The sequence below is a fragment of the Python bivittatus genome, unplaced genomic scaffold (genome assembly GCF_059951505.1).
Source record: "Python bivittatus isolate LINGU-HERP-01145 unplaced genomic scaffold, Pbiv_v1 ctg000410_np1212, whole genome shotgun sequence".
Classification (NCBI taxonomy): Eukaryota; Metazoa; Chordata; class Lepidosauria; order Squamata; family Pythonidae; genus Python; species Python bivittatus.
This window is the reverse complement of record NW_028277067.1, coordinates 13357245-13376318: the sequence shown is the minus strand read 5'-3', so window position 1 is coordinate 13376318 and position 19074 is coordinate 13357245. Positions and strand designations below refer to the sequence as shown.

Below are 19074 nucleotides of genomic sequence, written 5' to 3'. Positions count from 1 at the left end.
CATGTCAGCTATTCCTTTGCAATCTTTCTGGGGAGAATGCAGGGCTGAAAATAGAGCTGTCCACGGCTTCCATGTTGCTTTCTGCAAATGTGAACAGCCTCTCAAATCTCTGTTTGTAGAATGCACCTTGGTGCTTGCGAACCTTTCATAACAGAAGATGTGCCTTTTCATCACCTCCCATTTTATTCTAAAACCTTAATGAAGATACTAGCTAGTTGTTGACACTGCCATCAGCTAGCTGGTATATTTCAAGTAGTCCCAAATGTCTTGCTATTCCTCGCGTAGCTTAGCTTCCTGCAATAAATTTAAAAGAGACACGTTAGGACACTTAGGCAGTCTGGAAACTCACATTTTAAGGGGGCAACTGGAGGATTATATTAACTGTGCCGCACAGATTGATATTCTTCCGAAACAGACTCTGCATAAATCAAATCCAGCCAAAGAAATACACAAGCAGAAAGCTGCTTTAAAATCAGTAAACTAGAAAGTTCAATCAACTCAGATAGACTGCTGGTCTCTGAGTTCTCCACAGGGTCTCTCAGCGATGGTTCCTAAGGTTCGTTTGGCTGGAGAATCTACTTAGTCCTTTAGAACATGCATAGTCTATGACTGATGCAAGCACGAGCGATAATACAAATGTACTTTTTCCCTATAGGTGCACTGGGACTACAGTTCCCAGAATTCCAATGGGCAGGTGGGCAGTGAGTAGCACTCCTAACAAATCTGGAGGTCACCAGTTCAGTAAAGGTGGCATTGAACACACATACATCAGTCAAAGGCTTTTGCCGTAAAACACATCCGAATCTGCACAATATGTTAGGCTTAGTTAGGTTTATATAGTCTTGCCTGATATGTAAACCCAGTTCTTTGGGTTAGTTTATATTTCAGCGCATTGTGTGAGCCCAGAAAATAGAGTAATATGAACTGAATTGAGCTGGTGATCTGAATATGGCCGTGCAGTATCCTAAGCCAGTGTTTCTCTACCTCAGCAACTTTTAAGATGTATGGACTTCAACTCCCAAAATTCCCTAGACAGCATGCAAAAGGGCAAACTGCAGACATCTGTTGCACAATCTCTTCATAAGCATGGCAGGGATTTGTGAACACACACTCCCACTTACATGGCATATCATGTAAGAGTCATAAATGGGGACGGCTGGTGTAAGTTTATCCTCCAATCCATTTTTAGTAGGTGGAGCTACAAATTGTTATATGCTGAAAAACTGATGAGGATCTATGAATGTTCACATTCCCCTCTCATCTTTGCAATCTCTGTAGAGGATTTTTTAATTTACTTATTAGATTGATAAAGCCACCAGACTTAGAGAAATGTAACTCTGGGTTACATACATTAATAAGAAACAAAAATACAAATACAGTTAAAGTCCTAACTACTACAGTTAATAAATAATCAGGAACCCACAATAAGCATCTCCAGGTCAGAATTCCTATCATCTTGGCCCCAATGCCCGGGGAAGAACCAAACCTTTCTAAAGGGATTGGGACCAACTGTACGTCGAGGTGGGACACGGGATCACTCCAGAAAGTAGGTGCTCCAAAAGAAAAGGCACACCTCCTAGGTCACATCAGGTGACATTGCTTTAAGGAAAAGGTCTGAAGTGTGCGGATCCTATTACGGCACGTGGAACAGGTGGAAACAAGTGAAGGAAAATGGTCTTGCAGTTCTGTGCCATGTAGGAGTTGATAGGTAACAGCCAGCGCCTTGAAATGTACATGGAAACTATGGGGAGCCAGTGTGCCTCACAAAGTAGTGGTGGGCATACCAGGCTGTGCCCACGCGATCCGCACTGCTGCATTCTGGACCAATTGCAGCCTCTGGATCTTTTTTCAAGGATTGCAGTGGGAGGTGACAAAGGCAAGAGTGACGGTAAGCAGAGCTTCCCAGTCCAGGAACAGGTGTGACTGGCACACAAGATGAAGCTGTGTGAAGGTCCTCCTGATCTTCTCCACCTGAACTTTGATTAGCAGCTGAGTCCAGGAGAACCCCAAAATTGCACACTGATGCTGAGCAGGGGAGTGCAGCCCCTCCCTCCAGAGATAAGTATGGGAAGTTTCCAGGTCCAGGACCAAGGACAGATGGGGAGCAAAACCTACATGCTCCCATTGTTGCTGGGTTCATCCTTAGCAAGACTCCCACAACCTCTAGGCACTGAGATAGATCCTTGACAGCATCACTTGGTCATCCAGGAGCAGAGATAACAATTGAGTATCATCCACATCCTGTTCCTGATGATACTGCCTTCCATGCCAATGGATGACCACCTCCATGACTTCAGGTAGAGGTTAAGCAAAAGTGGGGAGAGGGGAGAGCCCTGAGGCACCCCACAAAGTAGGGGTCTAGGGTTAGACCACCACCCCTTCCAACACCAACTAGAACTGCTGTGGAGGAAGGCGGAGAACCACTGCAATGTTGTGCCTCTCACTCCCAGCCCCCTGAGCCAGTCTAGAAAAATACCACAGTCAATGGTATAAAAAACTGCTGAGAGATCAAGGAGGGCCAGGATGGATGCACTCCCCCCATCCTGATCCCCCCAAAGGTCATCAGCAAGTGTGACCGATGCTGTCTTTATGTCCTGGCCTGAATCCAGATAGGTCCAGATAATCATCATCTTCCAGGATCCTTTGGAGCTGCAAGCCAACCACCTTCCCAACCATCTTCCCTTAAAAGAGAAGGTTGGGGACAGAATGAAAATCATCCTGTTGGATCCAACAATGGCTTCTTGAGGAGGAGGCGGACTATACATGAGTTGGGCGTCAACCTTCAAGAATTCACTCTGGCATTGTAAATACCAGTTATTTCCTTATTCAGGGACACTCAGACCATATATTTAACTCACAAACTTAAGCATTTAAAAATAACCACATGGCCACATAAAAATATTTAACTTCAAACTGTTAATGAATTCTTGGAAAGTCAAGTGCAAAGTTTCCACTATGGTGCTAGATGCCTCTGGATAAGCCACTGAATTGGAAGCTTCATGGGGTAAAACATTTGGTTCCACATGCAATATCCCATCTCAGGTAAACCATTTTGAAGCTGCTGCACCATAAACCTGAGATCCCAACATGCCTGCCACCACAGATTCCTATCTTGCTAATCACTAGATTTTCTTTGTCAGCTGATTTTTGTATATTTAAATAAGAAGCCGATTTCTGCTAAGCAAAACACCTCCTTCCCTCTTTATTTGCAAGAATGCAGTTGACGCCAATGGGCCCTATAATCTTTCTCAGAAAATAAAAATCCTGGATGGTTGGAGACCAAGGCTCAAGTTTGCAAATGTGCCTTCCTGCCCAGAAAAAGCACAAAAGAAAGCAGGAACTGTGGAAAGAAAGTGGAACTACATTGCAGGAAGGGAGAATCAAGAGAGGTGAAGGTAACTTTCTGGTAAATTAATGAGTTGCGGGGGTCTCCATGGAGGAAGTCAAAAAAGCCAAGGTGGACTCAGTAACGGTATGATCAAAATCCCACCCCCTTTTAACTTGTGTGGCACAAGGGTAGGGCTTTGATTGTGTGGGTATGGCCCCCATCTTGACTTTTTTTTACCTCCCCCCCTCCCCATGGATACCTCTGATGATTTATAAGTAGGGCCGGCTCTGAACATTTTGGATCTGTAGGCAAAGTCATATTCCGGTTTCCCCTATGGTTTGGCTCATCTTCCAATTTTGTTCGGAATTTCAAAAAGGCACTCTCTTGTTTCTTTTTTTCTTCAAGTTTTTGAGCTTTACATTTATGATGTTCAGCCCTGGACAATTCTTTTCCTTTTCTTGGATATTTTCACCCTATTTACGCAGTAAGTCATTTTAATTACATTAGCACCCATTGTTGTCATATGGCAACAATTCTGCAAAATTATATTTAAACACTGAGCGGGGGTGCTGGATCATGGAGTACGCCAGTACTGCTTTTTTGCTTTTTAATTGTGTTTTTGGGAAGTCTCTTCAATTTTGGCAGCCCCTAAAATTTGGTGCCCCTAGGCTGGTGGCTACTCGGCCTTAGTGTACGGTCAGCCCTGTTTGTAAGTAAACATGTTTAAATGGGCAAGTTGCTCCAACTCAGTGTTTCTCAACAACTTTAAGATATATGGACTTCACCTCCCAGAATTCCCCAGCCAGCATGCTGGCTGGGGAATTCTGGGAGTTGAAGTCCACACATCTTCAAGTTGCTAAGATTGAAAAACACTGCTCCAACTGCTAGTAATCATTTTGGGAGTGCATCCACAATGTGTTCTTAAAAATCCCACACTATCCGCTTTTACAGATTTGGGATAGAAAATCTACACCGCGTACAGATCTCCCCCCTCCCTACCCTCGATCCCAACCATTTGCTGAAAGATCAGCAATTTCGGATCCTGAATTTTTGAGAGAAAACACTCATAATGATGACATTTTTATGCCTCTCTCTGATTTGGGAGAAAGTAAAACAAAAATGAATGGAAAACGAATCTTTTGAGCGGATGTTGTCAATGCTTCCCCAAAAGAGCTGCTGTAGTGGGCAGCATGTGGTCAGACCTACAGGGGTGGCCAGGCAGACGTATCCCAACACCAGCAGCTGAACTGGAGGCTGGTTCCCGGCTCCCTTCGCCCACATCCCCTCAAGCTTCCCACTGTTCATTGGGAGGGGCAGGACGGCACACTTCTGAAGAAGCCCTGCTACCAGCTCCCCACCATCCCTTCTCTTCTCCGAGGGGGCCTGGGGAGAGGCATGCAGAAGCGTTCTTGGAAATAAATAAAGGGATGCTAGGGGATAGTATTTTTCTTAGCAATGCACCAACTTCCCTATTTTTGTTGTTGTTATTGAAGAAAAGGGCTGGTGCAGGGAATCTGGCAAGGCACAGACTCTCCTGTCCTACAGTCTATCCATCTTACAAATACACACAGACACACAGACACACACACACCTGTCCCAAGGATCTTGGTCTAGGTCGTGTTTTATACTTACTCTTCATTCAGAAGATGAGTGTTCTTCTTCATATATTTCCTGGAATTCTGCAGAAGAAGACACAGCCAAAGAAAAGGTGATGATGATGCCTCCATAGCGTGGGACAACAGCTGAAAATCATAACGTTCACCTTACCATTTCTGACTATCTTGCATCAATTTTAGCCATTTTTTTTTCTTTTTGGTGCCTTCGAGTCAGTCTTGACTCCTGGCAACTGCCTGGACTAGTCCTGCAGTTTTCTTGGCAAGATTTCAGAAGTGGTTTGCCCTTGGCTCCTTCCTAGGGGTGAGAGAGGGTGACTGGTCCAAGGTCACTCAGCTGGTTTTGTGCCTAAGTCAAGATTAGAACTCATGGTCTCCCACTTTCTAGCTTGATGCCTTAACCACTACACAAAACTGGCTGTCTCTTTGGCAAATAGCACCTGTTTTTAAGCTAGAAGGATCTTCATTTGCATTTCTATTGTACCATAAGTTAATCCCCTTCATCTTGCCCTTGCTATGAAACTATGAACTTATTTTAGACTGTTATGAAACTCTGGAATGGTACCCAGTAAAGCTGTGGGTTAAATGGGAATTGGATGCATTCTCATAGATACATAGGATAATTGTGCTGAGTGGGTCACCAGAAGCTTATTATACCAACACACCCAACATATTGTCTCCTTCCCCATGACCAATTGCAATCAGTGACAACAAGTGTTCTCTTAGGCAAGGAAAGATTCTTGATAATTTCCCACAAAGATGGCTTCCTTTTGCGGGGGCGTTGGGGTGGCAGGCTGAAAGCAAATATTAAAATTTCAGAACTCAACTAAGTTACCCATTAAAGAATGGAAGGGTTGACTAGCAGTTCTCTATGACATTTATTAAGCAGATCAGCTTTACATAGAAGGGAAGAACGTCAGCAAAGTAGGATCAAGCACAAATGTTGAGATCAGATACAGAGTGTCCTAGATCTGGAAGGAAGACTAGAATTGGGCTGTCTTTACATGATACATTGATTCACAAATTGGCCAACCAACCACATCTTAGTCTAGGATGACATCCAAACCCAGAAAATTGGGTCAAACAAGTAAACCATGTTTAAAGTAACCATTGGGAAGTATGTCATGCAAACACTGCTTTGAAGTTCCAGACAAAATCTGTGATAACAAAGCAACTCCAGTCTCTGTTTCTCACACGAGAAACAAAGAGGCAGCAATCGTTCCTCCTTTCCCTAAGATAAAAGTTGCAGCTGGGCCATCTGCCTTCATCTTGGTCTGTGGGAGGCTTGTTGACATTAAGGAGAAGTTGCTTGACTCTGGGAAGCAATTTTAATTCCTGCAACAATGAAATTTAAGTTGGCAGCACTCTACCCTAACAAGACTAAGAAGGAGGGGAGAAAGTTCCAAGGTGACATGGAGGATGCAAACCCTGTACCTCCCTTGCTGCTAATAACAGAGTAAGAACATTTGCCTCCTACGTAAGAACTTCAGAAATTGCCCCTCCCTACCTCTCCTTCTTCCCCCATCCCAAACAATGGCATTCTCAAATGCTGGAAGGGAATTACAGTGCTGATGAGGCTAGAAGAAGTCTATTTTTGTTTCTTGGATATGTAGAGATTAAACTTTAAATCAAAGTCCTAGGTTCAGCTTATTTTCTAGCTTCAATGCGATTGCTTTTAGGAGGGGAGAATTTAATGCTGCTTCAGCTTGCACCAATGCCCTAGTTTAAGGGCACATTTACAACTCTATTGTTCCATCCCCTAGTTCGTCAAAAGAAGGGTGAAGACGCTTCAGCCAGTTTCAGAACACTTAAGAGCAAAGGAGTCACTAAATCACTGCCCTGCCCTCCTTATTTCAGTCTGTGGGCATTTGTCTGGTCAGTTGCAAAATAATTTGTGCTTGTGATGGGATTCTGCAAAGCCATCAAGTCACCCTTCCCCTTGAGAGGCCTGCTAGGACCTGCTTGCTCTTCCTGCTCAGGAGCTAGAAGGTGAGGTGACACAAATATTCCTGCAAATGGAGAAACAGATTGCCCACTTCTACACAGCCATAATATTTCAAAGAAAATATTAGTTTTACTTCGGTTTCAAAGACCTCCTCAGTGGAACCAGAAATAAATTGGCTCAGCTGCCAAACACAGATCACAGCATGAGGTTACAGTCTGTCTTTTTTCCTGTATGTTGTCAATTTTCAGACTGGGGTGGGTGGAAGAAGCAAATTGGGTGAGCGCAATGCCACAGAAGGAAAAGATCCTATCTTTTATGCTCTTTTAAAACTCTTTCCTAGTTTTATTTATTAAACTTGCTATACTACTGACCCCCATCATTTCACTTGTGAGAATATTCTTAGGTGTCTGTGGTTTGCAACATGGCATCCTCCAGATAGCTGGGGATGATGGGAATTGATGTCTGACTCATACAGAGGACACCAGGTTGGAGAAGGCTGCTGTTACACCAACAAGGGCCTTCAAACTCTTAAATTGCTCCAGCTGGAGAAACATGGAAGGCTGAGCCTTGGAAACCATGGTGAAAGACGCACTTGCCTGCCAAGACTGTTCACATTGCTTCATGTCATAGGTTGCCTTTCGTTCTTTGAGCCTTTTAAGGATAGCCTGGTTCTCCATAGTAATTCTTATAAGCTCTATATTCTGCTTCTGTCGGAACACACTGCAAAACCCCAAACAGATCATGTTACATTGAGAGATAACATTGCAGGGTTCTCCAAGGGTTGATGGGACTATCTGTGATGATAATGATTTGTAGTACTATTAACTAAAGTAGTATTTATTAAATCATTTTCATATAATAACTGTTTAGAGGTCAATGAACAATCTGAAGCTTCGTGAAGGAGTCTATGAGCTAAAGAGTTTAGGGAACCCTGATTTAGAGGGTTGCTCTGCTAAAATGGAGAGAGGAGGCTGTTTTTCCTAGGTAGCACATTTCGTGCCCTTTGGGCAAAGAAAGCAATAAGTGTTCCCTTCATTTCAGCTGATGGGAACATTTGACTCCTTTTCTTTCTTAATTTTTTAAAAAAATAAGTATTGGAGATGGCAATACTGATAGTCTTCATTTAACAACTACTTGTTCAACGACTGTTTGAACTTACAACGGTGCTGAACAAGTGGTACTTATGATCGGTCCTCCTAGTTGTGGCTATTGCAGTATCACCACCAACTAATTGTGGCTATTACAGCAGCATCACCAGAGTTTGCAATCTGGGTGCTTGGCAACTGGCTCGCAATTACAACATTGCAGCATCCCACGGTTATGTGATCTTCATTTGCGACCTTCACTGCCAGCTTCCAACAAGCATAGTCAATGGGGAAGCCAGCAGGAGTTAGCAAATGTGACCATGTGATGTCACCCTCAACGATGTCATGGGATTCACTTAACAGTGGCAACGGGAAGTGCCAGAAGTGCTGTTGCTAAGCAGTGCAGTCACGTGACATCACGCTTTACAACCACATAGCTTAGTGACAGAAATTCCAGTCCCAATTACCGTCATTAAGCAAGGACTAACTGTATGAAACAGAATACCAGCTGAAGGGAGGAAGTGTTGAATACTTTCCTGACCCATAATTAATTTTTTCTTTACAAAAAAATTAAATTGATTTTAAAACATTTAATGAGAAATGTCTCTCATTTCTTTCTGCATGAAAGAAAAAAGAAGAAAATAAAAAAAGTACATAGTGGATGGAAGATAAAGTATTGGTGAATAAACAGAGAATTTAAAATTATAAATTTTAACATTCATTATTTCATTAAATAATTAATTGAATATGTAAGACTCATTACTGTACATCATTTAAAGAAATAATTGAAAATCATTATAAAACTCTAATTAATATTTATATCAATAAATATTAATTGAGAATTTAGAACTCAATACTCTTTTTACTGATGCTTAAAATTATTTTTTATTTTATTACTAATTTTTCATTTTTCACTTTTCTTTTTTCCTTTTTTCATTTCCTATTGTCATTATAACTGCACATGATTTGTAAAAAAACAAAACAAAAAGGGGAAAAAAGGAAAAAAGAAAAGTGAAAAGTGAAAAATTAATAATAAAATTTTAAAAATGTTTTAAGCACAGTAAAAAGTGTATTGAGTTCTTAATTCTGTCCCATTGTACTCAACATCAAAATATTTCTAAATGTTAACATTGCTTCTGGTGACTATCTCTACATCACATGTTTCCCCCTTTAAAATGTTCACTAAGTATCTAAATTTGCCTTGTTGTGTGATACGTAATACTGTATGTAGGGAAGTCATTCTTGCTTAAATTTAGTCAAACTTCTGTTTTGGATGTATAAACTGTTAATTTTGCCATTGCTCTGTGTTCCCCAACTTTGGTTTCCCAGTCTGATATTGTCAGCAAAGTATCTCATTTCCAAAGTTGGATCCATAATTACTTTTTTAATTGTGATCATACCCACACATTTTCCCCATCAGGATCACAAATGCATGTCTGTAAGATGAAGGGTGTGTGGTACTCAAACAGCAGGAGTGGAATTGTTCCAGAGCTGAACAAAGCTCTCCCCCATTTCTTTACCTTACATTCCTTATTCCTTACGCATTTCTGTTGCATTGTCTGAGAACATATTATGCTGCTTGTCTTGACTTTAAAAACTCTTCATGGCCATCCAATTCCACATTCTCAGTCCCTCCTCCTCCTCCTCCTCCTCCTCCTCCTCCTCCTCTCTCTCTCTCTCCCCCCCCAAGTTTCCCTCTGCTAGGATTTATGACTATTGTTGCCAGACTTTGATGAACCCAGACATAGATGCTCCTGAAAATTACACTTACTTCCCTTAGAATAAGGGTGGGCAACCTGTGGCTCCAGGGCTCCAGCAATCTCACTTTTCCCCCTTGTTGTGACCATGTAACCACACGAGAACTTTTCTTCGGGAGGGATCTTATGCATAGCTTAACCCTTTGGGAATGATATAATGTCTTGCTTGGGTAGAGTTATAGCAGCTTGACTCTCATAGTTTCAGCTGATTCCTTTTGGTCCTCACTGACAGTAAAGTAGAAGAACATTTTAAGGGTGTTGATTGGCTGGCTAATAGTCAATGGCATGTATTTGCCATTTGCCCTCCTACAGTAGAAACACTCCTCCTGGAATCTAGCAATGATTGATCAAGGCTGGCCTGGTTACCCAAACCTGGTTACCCTCCTCTGTGAAATGTGCAGTGGGAAAGTGGAATACAATTTATGCATCATGGCTTAGTGTCAGCTGAAGCAGAAAAAAGGCTATTTGGCAGTGCAGAAAGATCAGTATAAAAGTGCTTCAGTCTCGGACTGGGGATAAGATAAGAGCAGCACTATATGATCAAAGGGAAACAGAGTTATTGTCAGATTGGTTTGTGATGATCTCCAATGGAAGTGACAAAAAGGCCTTACTCTACTGCTGAACCTTAATGGATAAATACTGAACGCTGGCAGCCCAGTGTTCTGCCATTTTGAGAGGGAAACATGAACATGGTAGCATAATCCAATTAAAAAGCCAAGCCAATCTCTCCAATCCCTCTAATGCAGGTTTCTCAACCTCATCAACTTTAAGATGTACGGACTTCAATTCCCAGCTGGGGAATTCTGGGAGCTGAAGTCCACACATCTTAAAGTTGATGAGGTTGAGAAACTCTGCTCTAATGAAACTCTTTGGCATGGTGCCACAGGCTCTCTGTTATCACCCTGCCTACTACAGCTCTTTCCCCCAACCCAATGAAATGTGAAAGGTTTCCCATCCATGCTGGGGTGCATGCAGAGGAGAAGTCAAGATGGAAGCTGCAGTTGCGCAATCAAAACCCCATCTCTTTTTTACATGTGTCGCCATGTCCATTAAAAAGGGGCAAGGCTTCCATAGTGTAGTTTCAGCTGCCATCTTGACACCCCTCCCCTCCCAGATGCCCCTGGTTTCTTCAGGCGCCCTGGAGAATTGTCTTTCCCACATAAGCTTGTGCCTGGATATGACCCCTGTTTGAGAGACAGCTTAAATGCAACAGCTGCATGAAAACATTGCTAGGTCATCCCTGCTCACCTTTTTTGTTGGTACTCATTCCAGCAATCGACCATACCTGATCCACGATATATGTTAGCTAGACGTGAGGCCAGGGACTTGTTTTCTCGCTCAAGCAGCCCAATCTTCTGTTGGGCGTCCTGTGGAAAGAGAGGTCAGCTGGTTGAGACTGTGTTTGTGTTTTGTTTCTGTTGTGACTTCATCCCAGATTCCTAGCCCCGTGCCAACATTTTTCACACCCTGTTTTTTCAACCACTCTCATTCAATTTGATAGGAAGAAATTGCTCCTGGGATCTTCTTCCCCAAAGAAGTACATGGCAAAGGGTCTGGCTGTCTTGCATTGACCTTAATTACAAGAAGATTGGGACTAGTGTTTAAAAATGAAATGCAAACTACTTAACCTCTTTTCCCAATTTAATTGGGACTTTGGTACTAAGAAGTGAGTGTTAATATCCCTCTACCCTCAAATGCTCTTAATTAATATTTCCCTATCCCCAATACTGTACTATTTTTGCTGCAAAGAGAATTACAGTTCTAACACTGTTGTATCCGGGCTGCAAACATCCAGGTGACCTCTAGGTAGCTGCTACAAAAACACCAATTCTTTGCAGCCATTAGTCATCCTCTGGATTTTTGATGGATGGATGGATGGATGGATGGATGGATGGATGATAGATAGATAGATAGATAGATAGATAGATAGATAGATAGATAGATAGATAGAAATAGATGCTTAATGATATGAACTGGTTACTTTTTCATATAATTTGTACTATACTGAATTTCTGAATCAATACAAGTAATGATGCAAGTACTAACAAGAACAAAAATAACGCATTTCATTTAATTTAAACTACTCTTTAAAAAGTTGTATACCAAAAAATTAAACAATACAAACTAAAAAAGAAAGGAAAAAAAAACAATTAAAAACCCAGTGAAAATGAAAGCGGAAAATGGGAAAAAACAGCCACTACGAATCACGAAAAAGAGAAAAAAGCTAGCATACCATGATACAGTACAATTGATTTTTTGATTTCTTTCACTTCCACTACTTTTCTATGATATCAGAGTAATATGATCTCTATATGAATCATTACAATTCAATTTTCCAACAGTGCATGGAGATTAAGAGTATGTGGAATCATTGGTCTCTCTCAATCCCATTAACCCCAAAATCATAGAGATTCATCTTCTCCAATCTGGTGTGGTCCAGGTATTGTTGGGACTGCAGCTCCTAGAGCCCTTAGCCATCATGGCAGCCCTATGGCAGTTGTGGTCCTAACTGTAAGTTACTACAGACTTAATCATGACTAAGAAGGAAAAGAGAATTATATGGGTCCCTTGAGTTAGGCTAAGGGAAGATAACCTGATGCTCTTTGAAGACTCAAAATGCCATCAGCCTCCACCAGCTTGGCCAGAGATCAGTAATTATAGACATGCAGGGCTTTAGGATGTACAATCTTTCCTTCTCTAAGACTGTGGACATTGTTTTCTCTTTCTCTCTCCCACTTCCACATGCAATGGTTTCATTTATAACTTTGGGCAATGATTCTACTAACGTTGGAAAGAATGTTTTGTAAAACTCTAGAATGAGAAATAGTCTAAACCTGGAACTTTTTTTTTCTGATTTAACATCTTAATTACATTGCATCCTTCCTGAGGTTCGTATGGATTCTCCGTCCTATCTTGCTCCACAATCTTGGGGAGTTTTAACTTCTGAAGAAAGGAGAGCATTTGATTAGCCTTACCAGAAGAGTAAAAATCTAAACATTAAGCTCTTTCAGTAGCTTATTTAAAAGCAAAATGTTCTTCTTTTTTAATCACAGTTCTGAACAATACTTTTTTAAAGTGATGATTTATTTTTAGGATGAATACATTTTGATATTGCTTCTGTAATAAAAGATCCAGAAATAGTTGTATCCTGAGAAAAGCTGGAGGTGTCTCCCATATTGTCAAGTTCTTGGGATCTGGTTTACTTCTAAATTAATATGGATCAGATTGGGCTGGAAAATTTTAAATTCTGACCTAGCACTAGATGAAGATGACCTGTCTTGGCTCTAGGCTATGATTTGCTACCCATGGTTTGCTGAATCAGCCACAATACCTAAGTTATCTTGCTAAACATCACATCTTCTTAGCAACCTCTTTTTAGAGTTTCAGACAGGAACAGTGGCTATCTCTGCTAGGTGTAAATGGAGGTTTTCTGCATATAAATAACAGGTTTATTTGTTGAGCTATGATTGCTTCTCACGGAATTGCAAACTATACACAGATCTGCCTATAGACGCTTAGGTAGGGCTACTGGAGTTATCTTTATTGCCATCGAATGGTCATCTGGATTTTTGCACCCCAAATATGGTAGCCCTGTGCTAGGCCAACCAGACACCTTCTTAGTTCCCTTGATTATACAACAACTCAAAGATCACAACTTTATAGGAGGTAACAAACCAAACTTTGACGTTAAGAGCAAGCATATGATGCTGCTCAACTGTCTTTGTTTTTTCTTTTCTAAGAAAAGCAGCTTCAGTCAAGAAGTATTGTGGGGTGAATGTTAACCCTTTCCACACTGCTGATTCCCTGTTCCATTGTCCCTTGGCACTTGTTGCTATGGATTTTAAGCCTGTGCTTGTAAGGCCAAATGCAGAATTTACCCAAATGAAATAAATCTTAGTTTAAGATGGTCCACTATCCTTCCATAACAATGAAATATTAGACAGAAAAATCTGGATTGCCTCAATGACTGTATTCTCAGTAAATATTAGATCATTGCCTGTTTTAAAGTTAAACTATTTGGGGGAGGGGGAAACAAACTTTTCAAGGGAGTGCAGAGAAAAGGTTAAGGATTCTGTCTGCTGCCTCATTTTTCTGGGGCAGGAGGGAAGAGGGAAGTGAGAAAAATCAAAATTTAAGTAGTAGAAGATGTCCTAGGTAGCATCAGTAGCAAAGGGAGGTTCCCTTACCTGTATCTTGGAAACCTTGAAGTAGTGATGAGCTGGTGTATTTGGAGAAATATTATCTATCTTGCTCCTGGCTGGAGAAAGCAGATAAAAGATTTGGGTGAAGAGACATTCTCAGCCCCACTAGATAGACCAAATCAGAAAATCAACTCACAGGAAGACTAGAGCTACACTTCATTGAGATAGGCTACAATGACAGAATCTTGAAAGTCTGACTGTGCTATCCCTCACTTCCTTCTTTGTCAGCCTTCCTAGGTAGAACCAGACAAGAAACACAACCAAATGAGCTAATTCTACTTTACTGTAAAACTACATTAACCGAATCTTGCAAGTCTGAAAGTACAAATCTCCCGCCATCTCCTTTACAGCCTGAGAACTTAGGGAAGGTCCCTTCTGAGCCTCTTTCTCCACCCATTATGCAGCTGCGGGCTATGCCCTCTCTTATCTGACCATTCCATAGGCAGTATCTCTTCACCCATTTCTCAAGGTCTTTCTCACATACCATTACATTCTTATATCCCAGTGAATCAGGGAGGTGTTAGTCTAAGCTGCTTCCAAATATTATCTTGCTTCCCAGGAATGCAACGAATGTTTCGGCTCTCTTTGCCTCGGTAACAGTTCTTGTATATTTCTGTCAAGGTCATCTCCCTTACCCTCTATAAACAGAGCACCTCCAAACATGCTGGAGTTGTTCCCAGCTAGCAGAGCCAAAGGTGATGTGTTGCTGAGGGCAATATGGTCCAAGAGCACAGATTGACAGAGAGCAAATTTTGGCAATAAGTTGCCCACCAAGTACAGTTTGGACACCCTTAGCCAATCTGGAAAGCATGAACCTGGTGAAGGCACCTGCCCCATGGCAAGCTACAAGATGACACAGTGGCCAATCTATTAGTGGTCTTGTGGCATCTAGGTATAGGTGTACCTACAGGTCTTCTGGGATATGCTAGATGGAATGAGTTTGACAAGGTAGGGTTTGAATGGGCTATACTCTGACCTGTGACAATTGAACTGAAAAATGCTGTTGTTTAAGATATCAACACTCCACTTTCCAACTGAAATGTTTCCACTTGATTTTGTTCCTAGATAATACTTCCTGGTGACACAGCACAATTTTCCATTCCTGATCTGATCTGCCACTCCAATTGCTGCCTCTGACTTTAGATATACCTGAATTTATAGAAATGCACCATAAGTATGTTATTGGATGATTTTATATGAACTCTACCTCAGATCATCCAATAGTATGTGATCATCGTATCTTTTCACCAGTTGTAGTGCAAGCTTTTTTTTAGGATTCAGTTTCCATCATCGTCTTGTGGGGAACTATCCTGAAGACAATTTGGCAGCTTTCCCATCCTGGGTGCTCTCCTGATGTGTGGAACAGTTCCCAGAATTCTAAGCAAGGCTGAGGGATTCTGGGAGAGGAAGTCCACACATTTGAACTATGGCCTAATTGTTGGTAGGTGTTTCTTGGCTACCATAATCTGACTCATTCACATTTCTGTGATACCACAGGAGGAGTTATCCAACTTTCCAGAGACCGTATTGGTATATTATGCAATCTCACGGCTAACTTAATTATGTTTTTGGTATGGTATGGTTTTGTCAGTTAACCAAACATTCTAGGTTTGCATGACAAAGCAAACCTACGGTTGTGTTCGAACAACATGCAAGTTAAAATGTGGTTGAGTTATTGTGTTATTATTATTCTGTATTATTCCATACAGGGTAGAAACATAGTGAGTGTGAGCCTTATACGCTAAGCTGTACTTAACTCATGCAAGAATTACACGAACAGAATCTGACAAAAGATTAAGCAACGCAGTATTAAGAAACCCACCCAATGGAAAGGAAGGCAATAGTGGTTTATTTAAAACCCCCATTTTCAAGTAGGTTTTCTTCCGTCTTCGAGAAGGTGTGTATGGATATCAACACAGCTGGTCTAAATGGCCCTTATTACTTTTTGAAAATGGGAGAATAAAGTTTTTATAATTAGTTAATTGGACAGTTATCCTTTGAGAGCTGTAGGGAGTACAGAATGATAGGTTTGTGGGTGTGGAGTATCTTACTAGACACGTCCCACCAATTATTTAGCTGCCTAAAGACACATTTGCTCCAGCTGCTCTTTGCATAGAGTTTAATGCTATTGTTTTTGTGTGGTTTTGGACTGCTAATGCAATTTTAAAATAAAGAATTCCTTTAATGCTTTCTGATGTTTTAATTTTCTGCTGCAAACCCCTTTGAGCAGTGGAAATATAGTCTATAAATCTAAGTATAAATAAAAACCAATCAGAACAGGACAGCCATGCTTGTAAGCAGCTATCAGGAGGTGATGGAATTGTAATAATGGGGGAGAGAAACAACTGCAAAGGGGAGTAATCACTGGGGGGAAGCATAGGAAATAATCAGAGGGTAGATGAAGATTTTTGCAGTTATTAGAACAAAGTCTTGGTGATGTTGATGAAAACATGGCAAGAGTAGGTTAGCTTTTCTCTGTCTTGTATAAAAAAATTACTTCCTCCCACATACATTGCCTTTCTATCGTGCCATCTAAACTGGTTTTAAAATATGTGTGTGTGTGTGTATGTGTGTGTACTGTGTATACACACACATATATATGTTGGCCTCCTTGCTCTGTTCTACTTTTAGCCTTTTGCCAGGCTAAATTCTAAGCCAGGATTATTTAGTCATGCCTCTAGAGCAGTGTTTCTCAACCTTTGCAACTTTCAGATGTGTGGACTTCAACTCCCAGAATTTCCCAGCCAGCCTTGCCAGCTGGGGAATTCTGGGAGTTGAAGTTCACACATCTGAAAGCTGCCAAGGTTGAGAAACACTGCTCTAGAGCCATAGTTTGCATAAGGCACTAAAGAGTGGGCAGTCCATCTGCATGTCATACTAGGTTGAAATCAAATCGGCTGGGTTACAGCTCAGCTTGATGGGCAATCCCTTCCAGGCCACTGCTTGTCCTATGAACTATCCCAGGAGCTTAAACAAAGTCAAGGACAACAGAGAAATGGTTGAAACAGGGGAACAAAAGGGTGGCCTGAGGACTGCACAGTCTGCCAGCACCCTTTCAGTGACCTCTGGGGCTTTCTCAGAATGAGGGGGACCAAAAATGCCAGCTTTTTTGGGCATTAAAAAAAAACATTTGCAGAAATTTAAGACCCCTGTTTCATCCCCTAAAAGCCTCCCCCTCTTGATGGTTCCAGACCCACCTGTTTTCGGAATGCAGCCCTTGGTTTGCTGCACTCAGCCTGGTGCGGCTCTTGAGTAGGCAACATTCTGATTCAGAATAAGCACAGATGCTGGTTACCTGGGCTCACTTCCTTGAATCGTTCCTTCGATGTGCTTTCTCACCAGCTCTTGCTTATTGCTTGTAACATCCCCCTAATTTCTTAGTTGTGCTGGTTGGTCTATCAAAGGCTGTGGTAAAGCTATGATTTTATGGGTTGAATCCCATAAAACCCAAACCATAAACCCAAACGGAAAACCCTAGGCCTGACTTTGAAATAAATATGCCTGAGTCCCTCCTGTGGATTTTAACACTAAACAAATGAAGGATTGCAAGAAGCCTACCCAATTCTATTTTGCCTCGAAAAGAGAATTCTCCCGTGCGGGTTGGCTTCTTCTCCGAGATGAGTCTTTGCCTAGAATCAGCAACGACCACTGGGAATGTGACAACTTCTAAGCTGCTCATTTTTGCACAGCTGCTCTCTCTTCTCAGATCCCAAACAAAAAGACAAAGCTGTGGGCTCAGCTTCTGCACCACACCTCCCCTTTGGCCAAGGTTGCCATAGAAGTCCCAGCTGTGACATCACCTACTGTGAAATGCCATAAGAAGACAGTATGGTGGTCCCCGACTCCCTGCCTTGTGTGGCATTCAGATAATCTCCCGACTGCTTGCTCTGGGCTGTTGCTCAGAGGCAAAGTTCCAGCTTAATCTTGAAGACCCCAGGTTCAGTCCTTACCTCTCCAGGCAGAAAAACTCTACCTAAAAGCCTAAAGAGCTTCAACCAATCAAGACAGATGGACCAATACCTGGAAGCATGTTGCATTCAAGAAAGTAAGACTCGATCCCTTGTTCCAGAGTACAGGGCATGGAGTTATGGATTTAAGTCACAGGAAGGTAATACTGATTCAAAGTCAGAAGAAATGGTGGGCTCCCCTTCACTACATGTGGACAAGCAGTGGTTAGACAGCCATCTATCCAAGATGCTTTAATTTACTATAGATGCCCGCATTAAGCAATGACGTGTGTGTGGATTTGATGGACTGAATGGTGTCTTCCATGTCTGTGATTTTATTTTTGGTTTGATTCAGCAACTTCTGGTAAAGCTACTTACTAGGGACCCCTTGAAAAACTTTGCTTTAAAAAACACTGGTCAAAGAACTGGTTCTTCCTTCTCAGGGTAATCTCTGCCAAAGGGACTTAAGGAGACAATCCCCAAAAAGATACGTTATGAAAAAGAATATGATAAATACTCCCCCATCCCACCCGGAAGCAGTCTTTCAAAAGAACTGTGTACATTTCAGGAGACAAAATAAATTGTTTAGGTCCTATTTGCCTTTCATAAAGCCTTATTTGTCTTTGGTACATACCTGTTATATATCTATCTGGAATGGCAAGTATAAGATAGCTTAGTAATTAACATGCATTGAGGAACACATACTCAGAGTACAAAAATGTTAACATTATCTTAAGTGCAGATGCAGCTTAAGAGCATCCTGTTGCTGTGAGTTCTGTAGGTCAAATTTGTGTCAGAGAGCTAAGTGGCACTTTGTGTTCAGGCAGCTTTTGAAAAATTGAAACATTTGTTATCTCATTTGTCAATGCAATTTGACCAACTTTTATGTCATTTTTCCACATAAAACAACCAAGAGTCTGACAATAATTCTGAAATAGAATAGATTGCATTCAGAGGTTTTCTTTCTCCCATAAAAAGATAAAATCTGAACAATATAAAAATAAAAAGCAGGTAAAACCACCTAAGAATCAAAACAGCCAGCAATAACAATTGAACAATGACTAAGTAAACGTGTTAAGAATAAGAACAGCTGTTTTTAAAAACTCAAATTCTCCTTGCCTTATTCAGGGTTCATTCAAAAACCCTGCTCCTACTTTGTAGGTTATAAACTGCCATGAAAGCTCAGTTACATGCAGC

The 19074-nt window shown here is 41.4% G+C and overlaps 1 protein-coding gene across 1 annotated transcript; it reads right to left on the bottom strand.

The window, feature by feature from the left end:
* Positions 1-162: 162 nt before the first annotated feature.
* CFAP97D1 (CFAP97 domain containing 1) lies at positions 163-17609 on the bottom strand. The gene is made up of 7 exons (XM_088143515.1): positions 17489-17609; positions 13916-13986; positions 12600-12671; positions 10977-11095; positions 7483-7606; positions 4961-5007; positions 163-294 (listed from the first exon to the last, which is right to left on the bottom strand). The coding sequence occupies exons 1-7, from the start codon at positions 17607-17609 to the stop codon at positions 249-251; spliced, it is 600 nt and encodes a 199-aa protein (XP_087999641.1). The 3' UTR covers positions 163-248.
* Positions 17610-19074: the final 1465 nt, after the last annotated feature.

Excerpts from the sequence above, each read along its gene's own strand:
- CFAP97D1 (XM_088143515.1), bottom strand. The coding sequence starts at position 17,609 with ATGAGCAGCTTAGAAGTTGTCACATTCCCAGTGGTCGTTGCTGATTCT. Across the intron at positions 13,987-17,488 it reads TCGAGGCAAAATAGAATTGG|CCAGGAGCAAGATAGATAAT; the intron begins GTAGGCTTCTTG and ends TGCTTTCTCCAG. Across the intron at positions 11,096-12,599 it reads AACCTCAGGAAGGATGCAAT|GACGCCCAACAGAAGATTGG; the intron begins GTAATTAAGATG and ends CTCTTTCCACAG.